Here is a 14,784-nt window from a genome sequence, read left to right on the forward strand (position 1 = left end):
CACGCTGCTTAGCATGCAGGACCTTAGTTCCCTGACCAGGGATTGAATCCATGCCCCTTGGGGTGGAAGCATGGATTCTTAACCACTGGACCACCAGGGAGGTCCCCTACTGTTGCTTTTTTTTTTTTTTTTTTTTTTGCTGTACGTGGGCCTCTCACTGTTGTGGCCTCTCCTGTTGCAGAGCACAGGCTCCAGGCGCGAAGGCTCAGCAGCCATGGCTCACGGGCCCAGTCGCTCCGCGGCATGTGGGATATTCCCAGACCAGGGCACGAACCCATGTCCCCTGCATCGACAGGCGGACTCTCAACCACTGCGCCACCAGGAAAGCACTGTTGCTATTTTTGAACAAACTTCTGTTAGCTCAGTTAAGAATGAGAAAATTAAAAGTTTTATTTTATTTTCACTTATTTCTTCTTAAATGCTCTTCCATTCTCATGTAGATCCAAGTTTCTGACCTATATTATTTTCCTTCTCTCTAAAGAACCTCTGTTAACATTTCTTATAAGGCAGGTCTAACAGCAGCAAATTTCCTCCATTTTTTTTTTTTTTTTTTTTGCTTAAGGAAGTCTTTATGTCTCTTTCACATTTTTTAATGTTTATTTTTAAATTTAATTTTTCTTTTACATGATAGCTTGTCTCTCTTAATCCCCTACCCCCATGTTGCCCCTCCCCTCTTCCCTCTACCCACTGATAACCACTAATTTGTTCTCTGTATCTGAGAGTCTGTTTCCTTTTTGTTATATTCAACAGTTTGTTGTATTTTTTAGATTTCACATGCAAGTGGTATCATAGAGTATTTTTCTTTCTCTGTCTGACTTACTTCACTTAGTGAAATACCCTCCGAATCCATCTGTATTGTTGGAAATGTCAAGATTTCATTCTTTTTTTATGGATGAGTAATATTCCATTGTGTGTGTGTGTGTGTGTGTGTGTGTGTATACACACCACGTCTTATCCATTCATCTGTTGATGGACACTTAAGTTGCTTCCATATCTTGGCAATTGTAAATAATGCTGCTATAAACATTGGGGTGCATGTATCTTTTCAAATTAGTGTTCATGTTTCTTTCAGATATATACCCAGAAGTGGAATTGCTGGGTCATATGGTAGTTCTGTTTTTAGTTTTTTGAGAAACCTCCATACTCTTTTCCACAGTGGTTGCACCAATACATTCCCACCAGTCTCCTTCACTTCTAAAGGATAATTTTGCAGGGTACATAATTCTAGGTTGGCAGACTTTTTCTCTTACCACTTTAACTATTACACTTCACTCGTCTTGCTTGCATGGTTTCTGCAAAGAAGTCAGATGTAATTACTCTTTATAAGTAAAATATTTTTTCCTCTGGCATCTTTCAGGATTTTTTTCTTTATCTTTGATTTTTTATAGTTTGAAAATGATATGCTTAGGTGCTTTTTTTTTTTTTTTTTTTCCTTTTTCCTTCCCTCCATTTTCCTGCTTGCTGTTCTCTGAGCTTCTTGGATATGTGATTGGACATCTGACATTAATTTGGGTAAATTCTCAGTCATTATTATTTCATATATTTCTTTTGTTCCTTTTGCTCTTTCTTCATCTGTTCTTTCTGTTTGTGTATGTTACACCTTTTGTAGTTGTCCCACAGTTCTTGAATAGTCTTTTTTTTTTTCAGTCTTTTTTATCTTTCCTTTCAATTTTGGAGATTTCTGTTGCTTAATCCTCAAGCTCAGAGATTTTTTTCCTCAGCCGTGTCCAGTCTACTAAGCTCATCACAGGTATTCTTAGCACTTTTGATCTCTAGATTTTTTGGGGGGGGGCAGTATTTATTAGGATTTCTGTTTCTCTGCTTGTATTGCTCTTTTGTTCTTGTATGCTATCTACTTTAAACATTGGAGTCTTAGCATATTAATCATAGTTGTTTTAAATTCCTAGTCTGCTGATTCCAATATCCCTGCCATATCTGGTTCTGATGCTTGTTCTGTCATTTCAAAATGTATTTTTGTCTTTTGGTATGTTTTTTCTCATTTTTCTTGATTGCTAGACATGTGCTGGGTAAGAGGAACTGCTGTAAATAAGCCTTTAGTGATGTAGTGGTAAAGTGTATAGGAACAGGAAGTATTCTATGGTTGTGATTAGGTCTCAGTCTTTTAGTCTGAGCCTTTCCCTCAGGATTGTGAATATCACAATTATTTATCAGTTTTTTCTCTCCCTTTAGGTACGTCAGATGGTTAGAGTTGACTAGTGTTGGGCATATCCCCTCCTCCAGATCAAATAGACTCTGATAATACCACAGTAGGTCAGACCCTCCTTAACTGGTTTCTCCTGAGGACAGGCCTTGTTAAGAACAGAGTGTTCTGGCACATTTCATAATGGTTCCTTCTCCACTCCCCTGCTGGAAGCATGTACAGACTTTTCTGATACTTATTGTGGGAACCTGGTTGATCTCCTAGAGGTAAACTCACAAGAGTTTGGGGGCTTCACAATGACTGTCCCCACCCCTAACCAGGAGTTTTTTTTTTTTAACTCTCAGAGTTGTCCATCCTGAGCCTCCAGCAATTTGTCAATTACAGTTGAAATTTTTTTTTCCCCCTACCCTGGCACTGGTTTCCATGGTGATTTTCACTCATGAGTCTCTGCTCTGGTAAGCAGTGACTCCCTTTTTTTTGCTCTCTCTCTGCAGTCTTAGGGGTGGGGTTTGCCCTGTGTCCTCCTCTCTCATGGATCTAAGAGGAGTTGTCAATATTTTTTGTTGTTGTTCCACTTTTTTACCTGTTGTTACAACAGAATGGCAGCTTCCAAGCTCCTTATATGCCAAAACAGAAACCAGAAGTCTGTATTACTTTTTAAATTAAACTTTAAATGTATAAGGAAAGACCTAAGTTTAAATAATAAATAGGATGACTCAAGTAATGCTTTTTGTTAGAACCATTTTGAAAACCCTTACTGCTAATAGATTATGAAGTTTTGGAATACACATTATATATAGTTTTATTAAAAATAAGGAATGCATTCTTTTGTCACTTAAGTAGAAATTGTTTGTATTTTAGATAATGTTCAGTCATCCAGGCCTAGACATTCAGGGCAGAAGTATAGAATATGTACAGCGGCAAATACCCAAGGAATGTGGAAGCCTAAAGTCCCAAAATAAGGTAAGTAATCTTAGTTTTATCTTCTGATTTGGAATGTAACTAATTAACATACAAGTGAAAATTTCCAGTCTTTCTAATTCTCCATATAGTTGAGTTGCACTAGAATTGTTTTTTAGTGTATAAATTTTCTGTTTGTTTATATATGCTTCTAAACCCCATTACTTAAATTCCCTCCAAATTTCTGGTTTGAGTCTGGGGGATTGTCAGTATACTTATCACCAATAGGAATCGTATGCTGTAATTTAATGGTCTGCATCCATCACTCCACCTTTAGTCCAGACGTGGAATTTTTTTAGCCACAATTCCAAATACATGGGGAATAGAAGTCTGCCCCAACGTGGATCCATGTGCTTACTTATAGAGTAGTCACTGTGTCCAGGGACTGGCACTAGAGGATATAAATGTGACTACTAGAAGCCCACTTATATGGGTGAAGGGAAGTGTCATTTTGATTTATGCCTGAAAGATTTACTTTTCTCCCTGGCCTCAAGGAAACAGCCTACCCAGAAGGATGAGAGAGTGTGATGTGTTTTAAGTCATTTTCAGAGACTGGTTTAGCCAACCTGTGAACACGTGTGTCTTTGTATTAGTTTGCCAGTGCTGTCATAATAAAATACCACAGACGGAGTGGCTTGAACAACAAAAATTTATTTGCTCACAGTTCTGGAAACTGGAAGTCCCAGTTCAAGGTGTTGATGCATTTGGTTTCTTCTGTGGCCTTTCTCCTTGGCTTGCCAATGGTCACCTTCTGGCTGTGTTTTTTTTCCTCTGTGCACCCACATCTCTGGTCTCTCTCTCTCTCTTTCTGTCCAAATTTCTTCTTCTTATAAAGATACCAATCAAATTGGATTAAGGCCTACCCTAAGGGCCTTATATTTTAATCACCTTTTTAAAAGCCCCTATTTCCAAATGTAGTCACATTCTGATATACTGGGGATTGGGACATCAACATATGGATTTGGGGGGACACAATTCAGCCCATAACGTTCCACCCTCTGGTCCCTCTTCTAACATGCAAAATACATTCACCCCCATCACAACACCCCAAAAACTTAACCCATTCTAGCATCACCTCTAGGTCCCAAATCTCATCTAAGTCAAGTGTAAGTGAACTCAAAGTTTGATTCATCCTGAGGCAGAATTCCTCTGGGCTCATGAGGGAGGTGGCCCCACCCCCTTGGCCATCAGTGATAGCATCTTCCTGAGAATTTTCTTGCTCTTCAAATTCTGGTTCATTTTTGTTTTAAAAATTACTATTTCAATTAATCACTTTCTTCTCACATTGTAGTATAAGCAGCAAGGAGGAACTAGGCTGCACCCTCAGCACTTTGCTTGCAAATTTCTGCTAAATATCCAAGTCCATCACTCACAAATTCTACCTTCCACAAGAGACTAGAATACAATTCACCCGCATTCTTTGCCACTTTATAACAAGGATGTCAACAGTATGTTCCTCATTTCCATCCAAGCCCTCACCAGAACACCTTTAATGTTCTTATTTCTACCAAGTCTCTTCAAAGCTACCTAGCCTTTTTATAACATTCACCTCAAAACTCTTTCAGCCCCTACCCATTACCCAGTTCCAAAGGCACTGCCACATTTTTAGATGTTTGTTAGCACAACATCCTACACCTTGGTACTAAAATCTGTATGAGTCAGGGTTCTCCAGAGAAACAGAATGAACAAGAGAGATATATATATAAAGAGAAAGAGACTTATTTTAAGGAATTGGCTCATGTGATGGTAGAGGTACATATTCAAAATCTGCAGGGTAGGCTGTCAGGCTTGAGACCCAGGGAAGAGCTGTAGTCTGTATCCAAAGGCAGACTGCTGGTAGAGAATTCCTTCTTGCTCCAGCAAGGTCAGTCTTTGTACTATTAAAGCCTTCAACTGATTGGATGAAAGCCACCTACGTCATGGAGGATAATCTGCTACACTTATGGTCTACCCATTGAAATGTTTATCTCGTCCAAGAAACATCTTCACTTAAACATGTAAAATAATTGCCAAATATCTGGGCACTGTGGCCCAGCCAAGTTGGTACATAAAATTAACCTTCACAGTCATTATTGCAATTTTCATCTCTTTCCTTTTTAGGTCCCTTTGAAATCAATCCGACATGTCAGCTTTCAAGATGAAGATGAGATTGTCAGAATAAACCCTCGCGATATCTTAATACGTCGCTATGCAGACTACAGACATCCTGACATGTGGAAAAGTGACTTGGAGAGAGATGATATTGACTCCAGTATTCAGTTTTCTAAACCAGACAGTAAAAAATCAGACTATCTGTACTCTTGCGGGGATGAGACTAAGTTAAGTTCACTCAAAGACTCTGTGGTATTTAAGACACAGCCTTCCTCATTAAAATTTAAGAAGTCAAAACGAAGAAAAGAAGATGGTGAACGTTCTCGCTGCGTATACTGCCAAGAAAGGTTTAATCATGAAGAAAATGGCAGGGGAAAATGTCAGGATGCTCCAGACCCTATTAAAAGATGCATATATCAAGTTAGTTGCATGCTCTGTGCAGAGAGCATGTTGTATCATTGTATGTCAGACTCAGAGGGAGATTTTTCTGATCCCTGTTCATGTGACACTAGCGATGACAAGTTCTGCTTACGATGGTTAGCCCTAGTAGCTTTGTCTTTCATTGTACCATGTATGTGCTGCTACGTCCCTTTGAGAATGTGCCATCGTTGTGGTGAGGCGTGTGGGTGCTGTGGTGGGAAACATAAAGCTGCTGGATGAAAGCATCCAGTGCCAAAATGAGCTTAAAATCTTTGTGTCCAGGAATTAGCTAACTTGGATTTGTGGAAGCTTTTGGCAAGCATTATGAAGTCTTGCCTGGTATCATTGGGGCCACACGTGGAGGAAGCAGAACTCATCAGTTCTTGGCATTTCACAAATGCTAGCCATGCCTAACTTTTTCCCTGGAGTGCATGGCATGTTTTGTTGCAGGTTCTAAAGAATATTTGCAAAAGGAAACCATTTCTGGTTATTGGCTATATAAAGTGAGCATAAATATGATCCAACTAAAAGGGGTTAATTTTTTGGCATTTTTGTATATTTATGCATTAGGTGATGGGACTTTTAAAGGTTTGAATTCATTAAGATATAAACTTAAAGTGCACTAGGGGACAGTTGATTTCAATCTAAAAAAAGTTAACACTTGGGAACTGTAAGAAGTAAAACAAGTGCAACTAAATCATTTATTAGTTGTTTTTTGAAAGCAGTTTTATGTATAAATAACAAATGTTTATATTTAACTAAATATAAGGTACGAATTATTACATATTAAACTTTTCCTCCCCTTCCTAGTTCTGAAGTAGATGTACATATATCTACTGTCACATTCCATTATACTTTGAATATTTTACTTATCTAGTTAATAACATTTTTGTTCCATGTGAATGATTTGATATTTTCATTGTCATTTCCCTTTGGCTACAGTTTATATTGAGTTATATCTGTACATTCTGGTAATCTAAAATCCTTAAAAAATATTCTAATAGCCTTGAGTGACCAACTTTTTTTTAAAGCACAGATGTAATTGTCTAATGTTATGATGGGAACATAACACTTATTTTTATATAAAAAGAGACTGAGTAAACATTATAGAAAAAAGTAAGGTTTTGGGTTGTTGTTTTGTTTTTTGTGGTATTCAACCAGCAAGTTGTTTTCTTTCAGAGTTTCCTCCTTCAAAAAATTATATTGCATTTACAAATGTTTTACAAGGTGAAAAGTGTAACTGGATAGTTAGAGTAAGTAAAACAGTTTCCTTCTGAGATTTCCACTTATCATTCTGCTAAACCAGAATATGTTCAGCTGTGTTACTAACTTTTTAGCTTAATTCTTAGTGCTTATTATCACATAACAATGATAACTTTTCTCAGTTGCATTTTATTTTATTTAAACTGGCCAAAAGCAAAATTATTTTATGTAAAGGATGTGCTAAATTCTCCCAAGAAAGTATTTAATCCAGTATTGTGAATGAAATATCTTGTACGTTTAAATTTATTTCTTTTGCAGAGCATTGTCTTACTGGATGTTTTATTTACAAAGTAGTTGGATAAATGTTCTAGCAAATTGTTTGAAGTACTTTGGGGTCAAATTGTCTTTTTTTTTTTAAGTGTTACATTAAAACTCTAACCAAGTAAGGGGTTCCTTAAGAACATTCCCTTAAAGGGAGAAGTTGAGAAGTGTGCCTTTCTTTAATGGCTTGAAGTTTCAGAAGTGATAAAAATTAAAATCACACTACTGTTAGAAGCTCATTTTCTATGCAGGTTTTTAAATGTCATTTATGTAATCATTCTTTTTACATATCACACTTAAGCTTGTGTTAGCTTTCTTCTTTTGCCCCAGATCAAACTGAACAATGTATATAACACTATCTGTCTGTAAAATACTTTTTTTAAGAAAGCATTTATATTTATATGACAGCTTGAACTGACAACATTGTGTATATAGATCATCTTAAAGTATTATTTCACATTGAAAAGAAGAAAAATATATTGATAACTATAGATGTTATGAAGAAGAGGTTATTTCTAGTTTTGTACTAAAAATTAATTGGATGAACTAAGTCCAAAACATGATACCGTAGCAGCAGTTTTAAGTCTTATTTTTACTGTTTATATATTTGGAAGCTGCTACACCAGATGATCTTCATCCCTGAAGTTTTCAGCTAAACTTGGTTTCCTAGAATAGACTGTTAACTTTCAAAATTACTTTTTATTGGTAAAATGGAAATACTGGTTTTCCTTGTGAATGAATTTTCATATTTGTAAGTGCTGAGTTTATAATTCAGGTTTGATCAGGTGTGAACAACTGAAGAAAATAACTTGCTGGCTATATAGGAAAATGCTGTGGAAATGAACTGTGTATATACTTCTGGGAAGAACAAATTTAATCATTTCTTCTGTTGAGCACTAATCAATATAGTGCAACTCCTGGTCCTGTACTGTATTTTATATGCAACATATATGCTTTAATATTTTAATGTTTGTGCATTAATATTTTCAATTTGTTTAACCACTTTGCTGCTAAGATTTTTCCGTCCCATCCCCATTTTTTCCTTTACAGTTTTAAACAAGTTTCTTCATTAAAAACTATGGTCATGAAATGGTTTTTATTTTACCTTGGATCTTTATGGTTTAACACACCCAGGTTCCAAATCAGTCTAGAAGACTAACTGATAATATAATGTTACCTGAATCCCTATGTGGAAATTTTCTATTGAGTAAATTAGAATTCTTATGTGAATTCTTAGGTTAAATTTCTTAAACATGTATAGGTATATTCAGGAACATTTTCTCGTTCTGCATACAGATTTGGCACTGCCAATTGGCTTGTCCTCTAAAACCTTTCTCTTTGGTTTTAATCTGGTAGTAGAAGCAAATGGCTAAACAAAGCTGCTTAAGTAATAGTAAATATTGAAAATGAAATCATCTAGATGGCATGACAAGAAAGACTTTTCGTCTGATGGCTTGTTCAGAATTGATAATCCTTAAATGATTTGTCTCCTGACTTGACAGGGGAATCATTTGATTTCGGAAGAAATATGAGGTATGTAACTTCAGCACCACCTACTGGATGATTTATAGACGATACGTGAGGTGGCAATTGGGATCTGACAGGGTTCATCATTACTACCAGTAAAGGGCTATTTAAGTGGTGGCCACCTCCAAATGGAGAAAGCAGGAATAAGAAATATCTCAAAGGAACTGTAAAACCAATCTTTTCCCTAATGTGTCTTGTTGAAAGATTTTAAGCACTTTTTTCTTACATATCCTGTTTTAAAATATTTATCAATATTTGGAACTGGCAATCAAACTTAATGTGCCGAAGCATTTATAGAACCAATTCTTTCAACTTGCAAAAGCCATTACCAAAATGGTATTCTTACTTTTCCTCCCATTGCCAGTCAGGGAGAATTTTTTAGAAAAAATAAACATCACTGTATTTCATCATGACAACTTCAGAGAGTGTGTGTGTCTCTGGGATGATGTTGGGCAGGGGTTAAAATTTAAAGGGGGAAACTTAAAACTACCTTTTTTCATTGGTTATTCAGCAGTGCCTAAAATGAACTTTTGAAGTAATACAAATGCACTTTCAATTCATGTGTATAGTGCCATCTGATATCTTGGGTAAGTCTTGTCTTTTCTTTTTCTCTCCCCAGCCCCCCCTTAAATGAACACTACAGAGATGTTTCTTAATACCTATATGTCTCCAAAATACAGGAAATATGTACTTTTCTCCAGATTTAAAGAATCTTAAGGATGTTTGTTTTGTTGAAATTTACTGTAGGTTTTGTGATACACTTTGGAATCTGTGTTTAAGATTGGGTTTTTTATTTTAGCCTAAAGATACATTAAACAAGTGTAACATTTTTCTACATGAAACTTTGAAAACTTTAGTTACCTGGAAAACATAGATTCTTAACTAAATATTCTTAATTTGATTTCCAAGATCACATTTCTAAGTATAAGGGGAAGCACTAGAAAACTGCATCATTGTTACACTAAAAAAAAAAAAAAAAAAATTGGTCTATACTTCACAATAATAGCACCATAAGGTGTTTTGCAGTAAGTCAAAACAAAGAAATCACAACCTGAGATAATTTATATAAACCAAAAAATAAGGTGGGGGGGGCTTTAAGTTATTAAGGTACTGTTTGCCTAGCAGCCAGGTGGTTATAAAACTTTGATATGCTTTGAAACACTGATGTTAGCCATTGTTCCTGAAAGCTCCTTAAGTTGCATAAGTTGCTAGTTTTGAAATTTTTCAAGAATAATCTAGTTGAAAAGCCTTTGTATTAAAGATACACATAGAGATTTTTGTGAACATTGCCAGTATGTAGTATCATTTGCTTTCTATTTTTGACCTCAAAAGTGCCTCACTTGTATATTATCTCCATTAAAAGCTTGACTGCATTCTTTCCAATAAGCAATGAAAAATTGTTTAACTCATGTCATAATGTATCTCCTTAGATATAGTTGACTAGCTTGATAGTTTTGGATATATAATGTAAATACGCATATATAAGTTTGTAACTGTTTCTGTTACATCATACCCATGTAATTGGACATATCAGATGATATCATAAGAATTTGTTTTAATTACTGATTAAACCTATCATGAAATATAAAAGGACTTTTTCTTACTCTTCTAGAGATAACAAACTATCACATAAGAGATAATAATTACTAAAGGAGAAAGCAGTAGTAGAAATGGAAGCTTTTGATCATAATTTTTAAGGTGTATTTTTAACCAAAAGGTCATGTATAGTTCATTTTAATGACTTATTTATTCACCCTTGATTGTATCCAGATTTTTTTTTATAGTTTGTTACCTGATACATTATTTGGTTTGGGAACATGTTACAACTAAGTCTGGATTAACCGCCTTAAATGATGTGTGGGAAATTTTTAACCCACTACTCTTACTCTTTTTTTTTTTTTTGTATCATAGTTTCAGAGTTTCACTTAACTTGTAATATAAGCAAAATTAATCTAAATGAAAAATTATTAGGACAGTACTCAAAAATCATAATGTATTTCAACACCAGAATAACTTTTGAATTACTTATATTACAGTTGTATTTATTTGAAAAATCAAGAATTAACTGTTTATACCTTTACCATGAATTATGAAATGTTAGTCTTATGTGTTTATTTACAGGTTTTCAGAAATTTACTTTATGTTCTTCACATCAAGTTAATACCCACAAGTAAGTAGAATAGTTTTTACACGAGAGAAATTGAAACTAGAGTTTCTGCTTGGCTGTCAGTATAGTGTCATGCACACAGTAGTCCTTAAAAAACATCAGCATTAATAATATGGAAATTGGAGTCAACTTTAAAATCAACTACTCTAAGATTTGCAGTTTTAGAGGGATCCTTAAAATAATGCCTAAAAAAATGTATAATAAAAGTCTAACAAAATCATAGTTGAAGTGGTGTTTTCTTTTGTCTAGCAGTCTTTATGTTTTTAAATGATCACTTATAGTCCTCAAATAACCATATGATGTAAGTATTATCCTCATTTTACTAAAGAAGAGGTTTAGGTTTCAAGAGGTTAAAAAATATCCCCAAGATCACATTAGAGGTACCGGGATTGAACCAAATTGTCTTACTCCAAAGCCCATGCTTTTAGTCACAATGCAGTTTTGTGTTTCGTTGTTAAGAGTCACAGATGTACTTCATAGAATAATCATATTGTTCTGTTAAAATGAAATTTAAGTTGAACAATATGATTATTCTGTGAAGTACAAAGCCTTTAAAGACAAAGCCTGTCTTTAAACCAAAGTTGCATTTAGTATCAGGGCTACTACTTACACACGTGTCAGAATGATGAGTTTACTGTCCCCTCTTCCCTCAATTTTAACTTAGAAATAATACAATAACCAAGAGTCTGTGTACAATTTGGAAAGAAGTAGGACAGGAAGAATTCCAGAATTTCTAATACTGAAATAAGATTCTTTCTGGATGATAAAACTGAGACCTGTTTAGCTTTCATTTCCATTACTTATTAATTTTGCATTGTCAAATTGCAAGATACTTTCTTTTAAAAATGTGATACAGGAGATCTTATGGATATTACTTGTCAAACATAAACCCCTTTTGTGCTCTCAATATTTTTTTCTCCCCTGTTATAGGAATAATGTCTCCAACTTCTCCAAATCTATGAAGGGAAGAATTCATGGAGAAGAAATTTCAATAGTGTATTATAATTCATTTTTAAATTCTTGTATTCTTACCAAGAATGACCAGCAAGCTTAAATGTGTGTCTTTCCCAGTAGAGGAATCCACAGCATTTCACTCTCTCTTAAAATTTAAGAGAAAAGGGCCTCCCTGGTGGCGCAGTGGTTAAGAGTCCGCCTGCCGATGCAGGGGATACGGGTTCGTGCCCCGGTCTGGGAGGATCCCATATGCCGCGGAGCGGCTGGGCCCGTGAGCCATGGCCGCTGGGCCTGCGCATCCGGAGCCTGTGCTCCGCAACGGGAGAGGCCACAACAGTGAGAGGCCCACATACCGCAAAAAAAAAAAAAAAGAAAAAATTTAAGAGAAAACAAGGTTGTATGAATGTATAAGCTCCCAGCTAGTTAATAGTTCTTGTTAAATTATCAAAGTAAAATATACAGATAGTATGAAACCCCAAAGTTCTAAGAAAGAAATAGGGATCCAAACCAAATTATTTAAGATTACTGAAAAAATTGAGTTCACTGACATTTTAGGACTGGAAGGCTCCTTAGAGATCAGTATAACACCCTTATTTTCCAAATGTAGAAACAGGTCCAAAGAGGTTAAGATATTAGTGTACGGTTATTAACTTATACAGAAACACAGCCTGTACTTTAAACCCATACGTCCAACTTCCTACAGTGCACCTCTTGCATGCATCTCAAATTCAATAAGTCCAAAACTTATTTCCCCCATTCCTTAAACCTTTTTCCTCTTCTCTGCCTTGTTAGATGGTGATACCACTGTACATCCCGTAGTCTAAGCCAGCAACCTGGTAGTTTCTCATTTTCCCTTAAGTCATCTCACACTACTGATGTTGAGGCTTAGTCATTGAATCACTTGAACATCTTTATTTTTAACAAAAGATGGTAAATATGACTGGAAGGTGAAAGTAGACTGCAACAAAATGGTGATAAATTGAGATCTTCAGGTTGAGATAGCCCCAGATTTAGGCAAAAGAAGTGGTTTGTGTGGGATTGAGGAATCGAATGATGGTGACTTGAAAGAATACTTCAGCCCCTGGAACCAACTAAGGAGTTAAGAGCAACTTGAACTATCGAGTGCAAACATAGAGAAATGATAAATTTTAAACTATATTCCCCTTTCCTTAACACCCATTCCCTTTTTTTTCAGTAACATAAGATTGTTGTCTATTGTTTCTTGTGATGGTTGTTTTCTGAGAGTTTGGGCAAAAGAAAAGTCTGTTACTGGAAACCTTTGGAATCTTATTGCTGATAATATAAGTAAAAGCTCCATAATCAGGTGAGCCCATAGTCAAAAGGTTTTCTTTTTACAACTCATTTTTCCCTAAAGCAATGTCAGAAATAGCCATCGTGGTACAGATTTCTTCCTCTTTTGAATGTTACATCTCCAGGCAATGCCAACTATTTAAAGGATGTTTGGGAGGTGCCATCTCATGTGGAGTAGTAAGGGGAGGCCATGTAAGTTTTAAGTAGGAAAAGAACTATCCAGGTTGAAGGAAGAGCAAATGCAAAGGGTCTGAAGAGGAAGGAGTTTGGCTTGTTGAACAGCAAGGAGGCTAGTTTGACTAGAGGTGGCAGAGTGAGGAAGCTCATGAAAGGAGGGAAAGTCACAGAGTACCAGGCACCAGATCTCAGGGCCTTGTAAGGCAGGGGGAGGAGATCAGATTTTATTCTGAGGGTGATAAAAATCCACTGGAAGGTCTTGAACAGAGACATTTCATGATCTGGCTGCTATGTGGCCTATTTTTTAAATGATTAGTAGATTTATTTATTGCTTTATATCTACGATTCCTCTCTCTTTTCAAATGAGAATTTTTATTGTAATTAGCCCATTCTTGCTTCAGCATTGTATATTGGATGTGTTGGAGGGAGGGGCAGATCAACTGACTATTAGATATATGAAGAAGAAACATGTCTCAAAGAAGAGAAACATATAGGTCATTTGGAGATCCAGGACATTAAGCTGGATACAACACTAAGAAGGTACTTTATGTTGTCTCACTTGGGAATGGATTGATTGTGTTCTTAGTGTGGACAGAAAGGATCAAAGGAATAACTGATGACCTGATTAAAGCAGAGATTGTTAGTGCTGATCCAATATCCATGTGCTTCTCTACATCTCCAAGCTTCCCCTGGGGATAGGTTGAGGCCATAAGACTAATTCTAGCCAGATGATTTGAGGGATAGTGAAGTGTTGGGGCAAGGCAATTAAGAACCAGTGTGCCTCCTTTGTCTCTTGCCCTGCTAAGGATTTCTTGGAAGTCATGTGTAGCTAGTGTAACATGATGGAGGAGGACCACCTGAACTTCTCTGGACTTTACCCAAGTAAGGAATAAACCTTTAAGTCCATGGTGCTTTGGGATTTTTTGTTTTGTTTTATTTTGTTTCAGCAACATAATTTAGTATTTAACTAAATGATAAGCATAATTTAGCTAAGTGATAAGCATTTTCCTGAATCATTTTAGAGTGTTGATTCAACTTTAGCCAGTGAAAGCAATTACAAAGTGAATCACTTTCTATGTACAGTTTGTATCAGTAGACCATTAATCTGTCCCCATCCATACTAAATAAATCCTAAACTTTAAAAGAGTGTCTATCTGAAGAAGCAGAACTTTGTTAGCTGTCTTAGGTTGTTTATGTGACTTTGTCTAACACTGAGTACAGGAAAGAGTCACGCCAAGATATGAAGCTGAAGTTCTAAGTTTACTGCCATATCCCCAGTGGCAGTCCCAGACATTATATTATGAAGACTCATATCTCTTACCAGAAAGTTTAAACTTTATCCTGATGATTATAAAAGTCCATTAATGGGAAGAGGATGCCATGATCAGATTTACATTTTTGAGTAATTATTAAATTACTCAACAAATATTTATTAAGGCAATTCCAGGATGAGCAAGACAGACAAGTTACCAGCTTTCATGGAGGCTATATT

The 14,784-nt window shown here is 35.8% G+C and overlaps 1 protein-coding gene across 1 annotated transcript in view; it reads left to right on the forward strand.

Annotated features, from left to right (window-relative positions):
• The window catches only part of SPRED1 (sprouty related EVH1 domain containing 1), a 124,647-nt gene extending 113,877 nt beyond the window's left edge, over positions 1-10,770 (forward strand). Inside the window, exons 6-7 of the mRNA XM_060096583.1 lie at positions 3,023-3,124; positions 5,222-10,770. Of these exons, the coding sequence (XP_059952566.1) occupies positions 3,023-3,124; positions 5,222-5,872 (753 nt within the window). The 3' untranslated portion in view covers positions 5,873-10,770. The remainder of the gene's footprint in view (positions 1-3,022; positions 3,125-5,221) is intronic.
• Positions 10,771-14,784: the final 4,014 nt, after the last annotated feature.

Source organism: Mesoplodon densirostris, chromosome 4 (genome assembly GCF_025265405.1).
Source record: "Mesoplodon densirostris isolate mMesDen1 chromosome 4, mMesDen1 primary haplotype, whole genome shotgun sequence".
NCBI classification, from domain to species: Eukaryota; Metazoa; Chordata; class Mammalia; order Artiodactyla; family Ziphiidae; genus Mesoplodon; species Mesoplodon densirostris.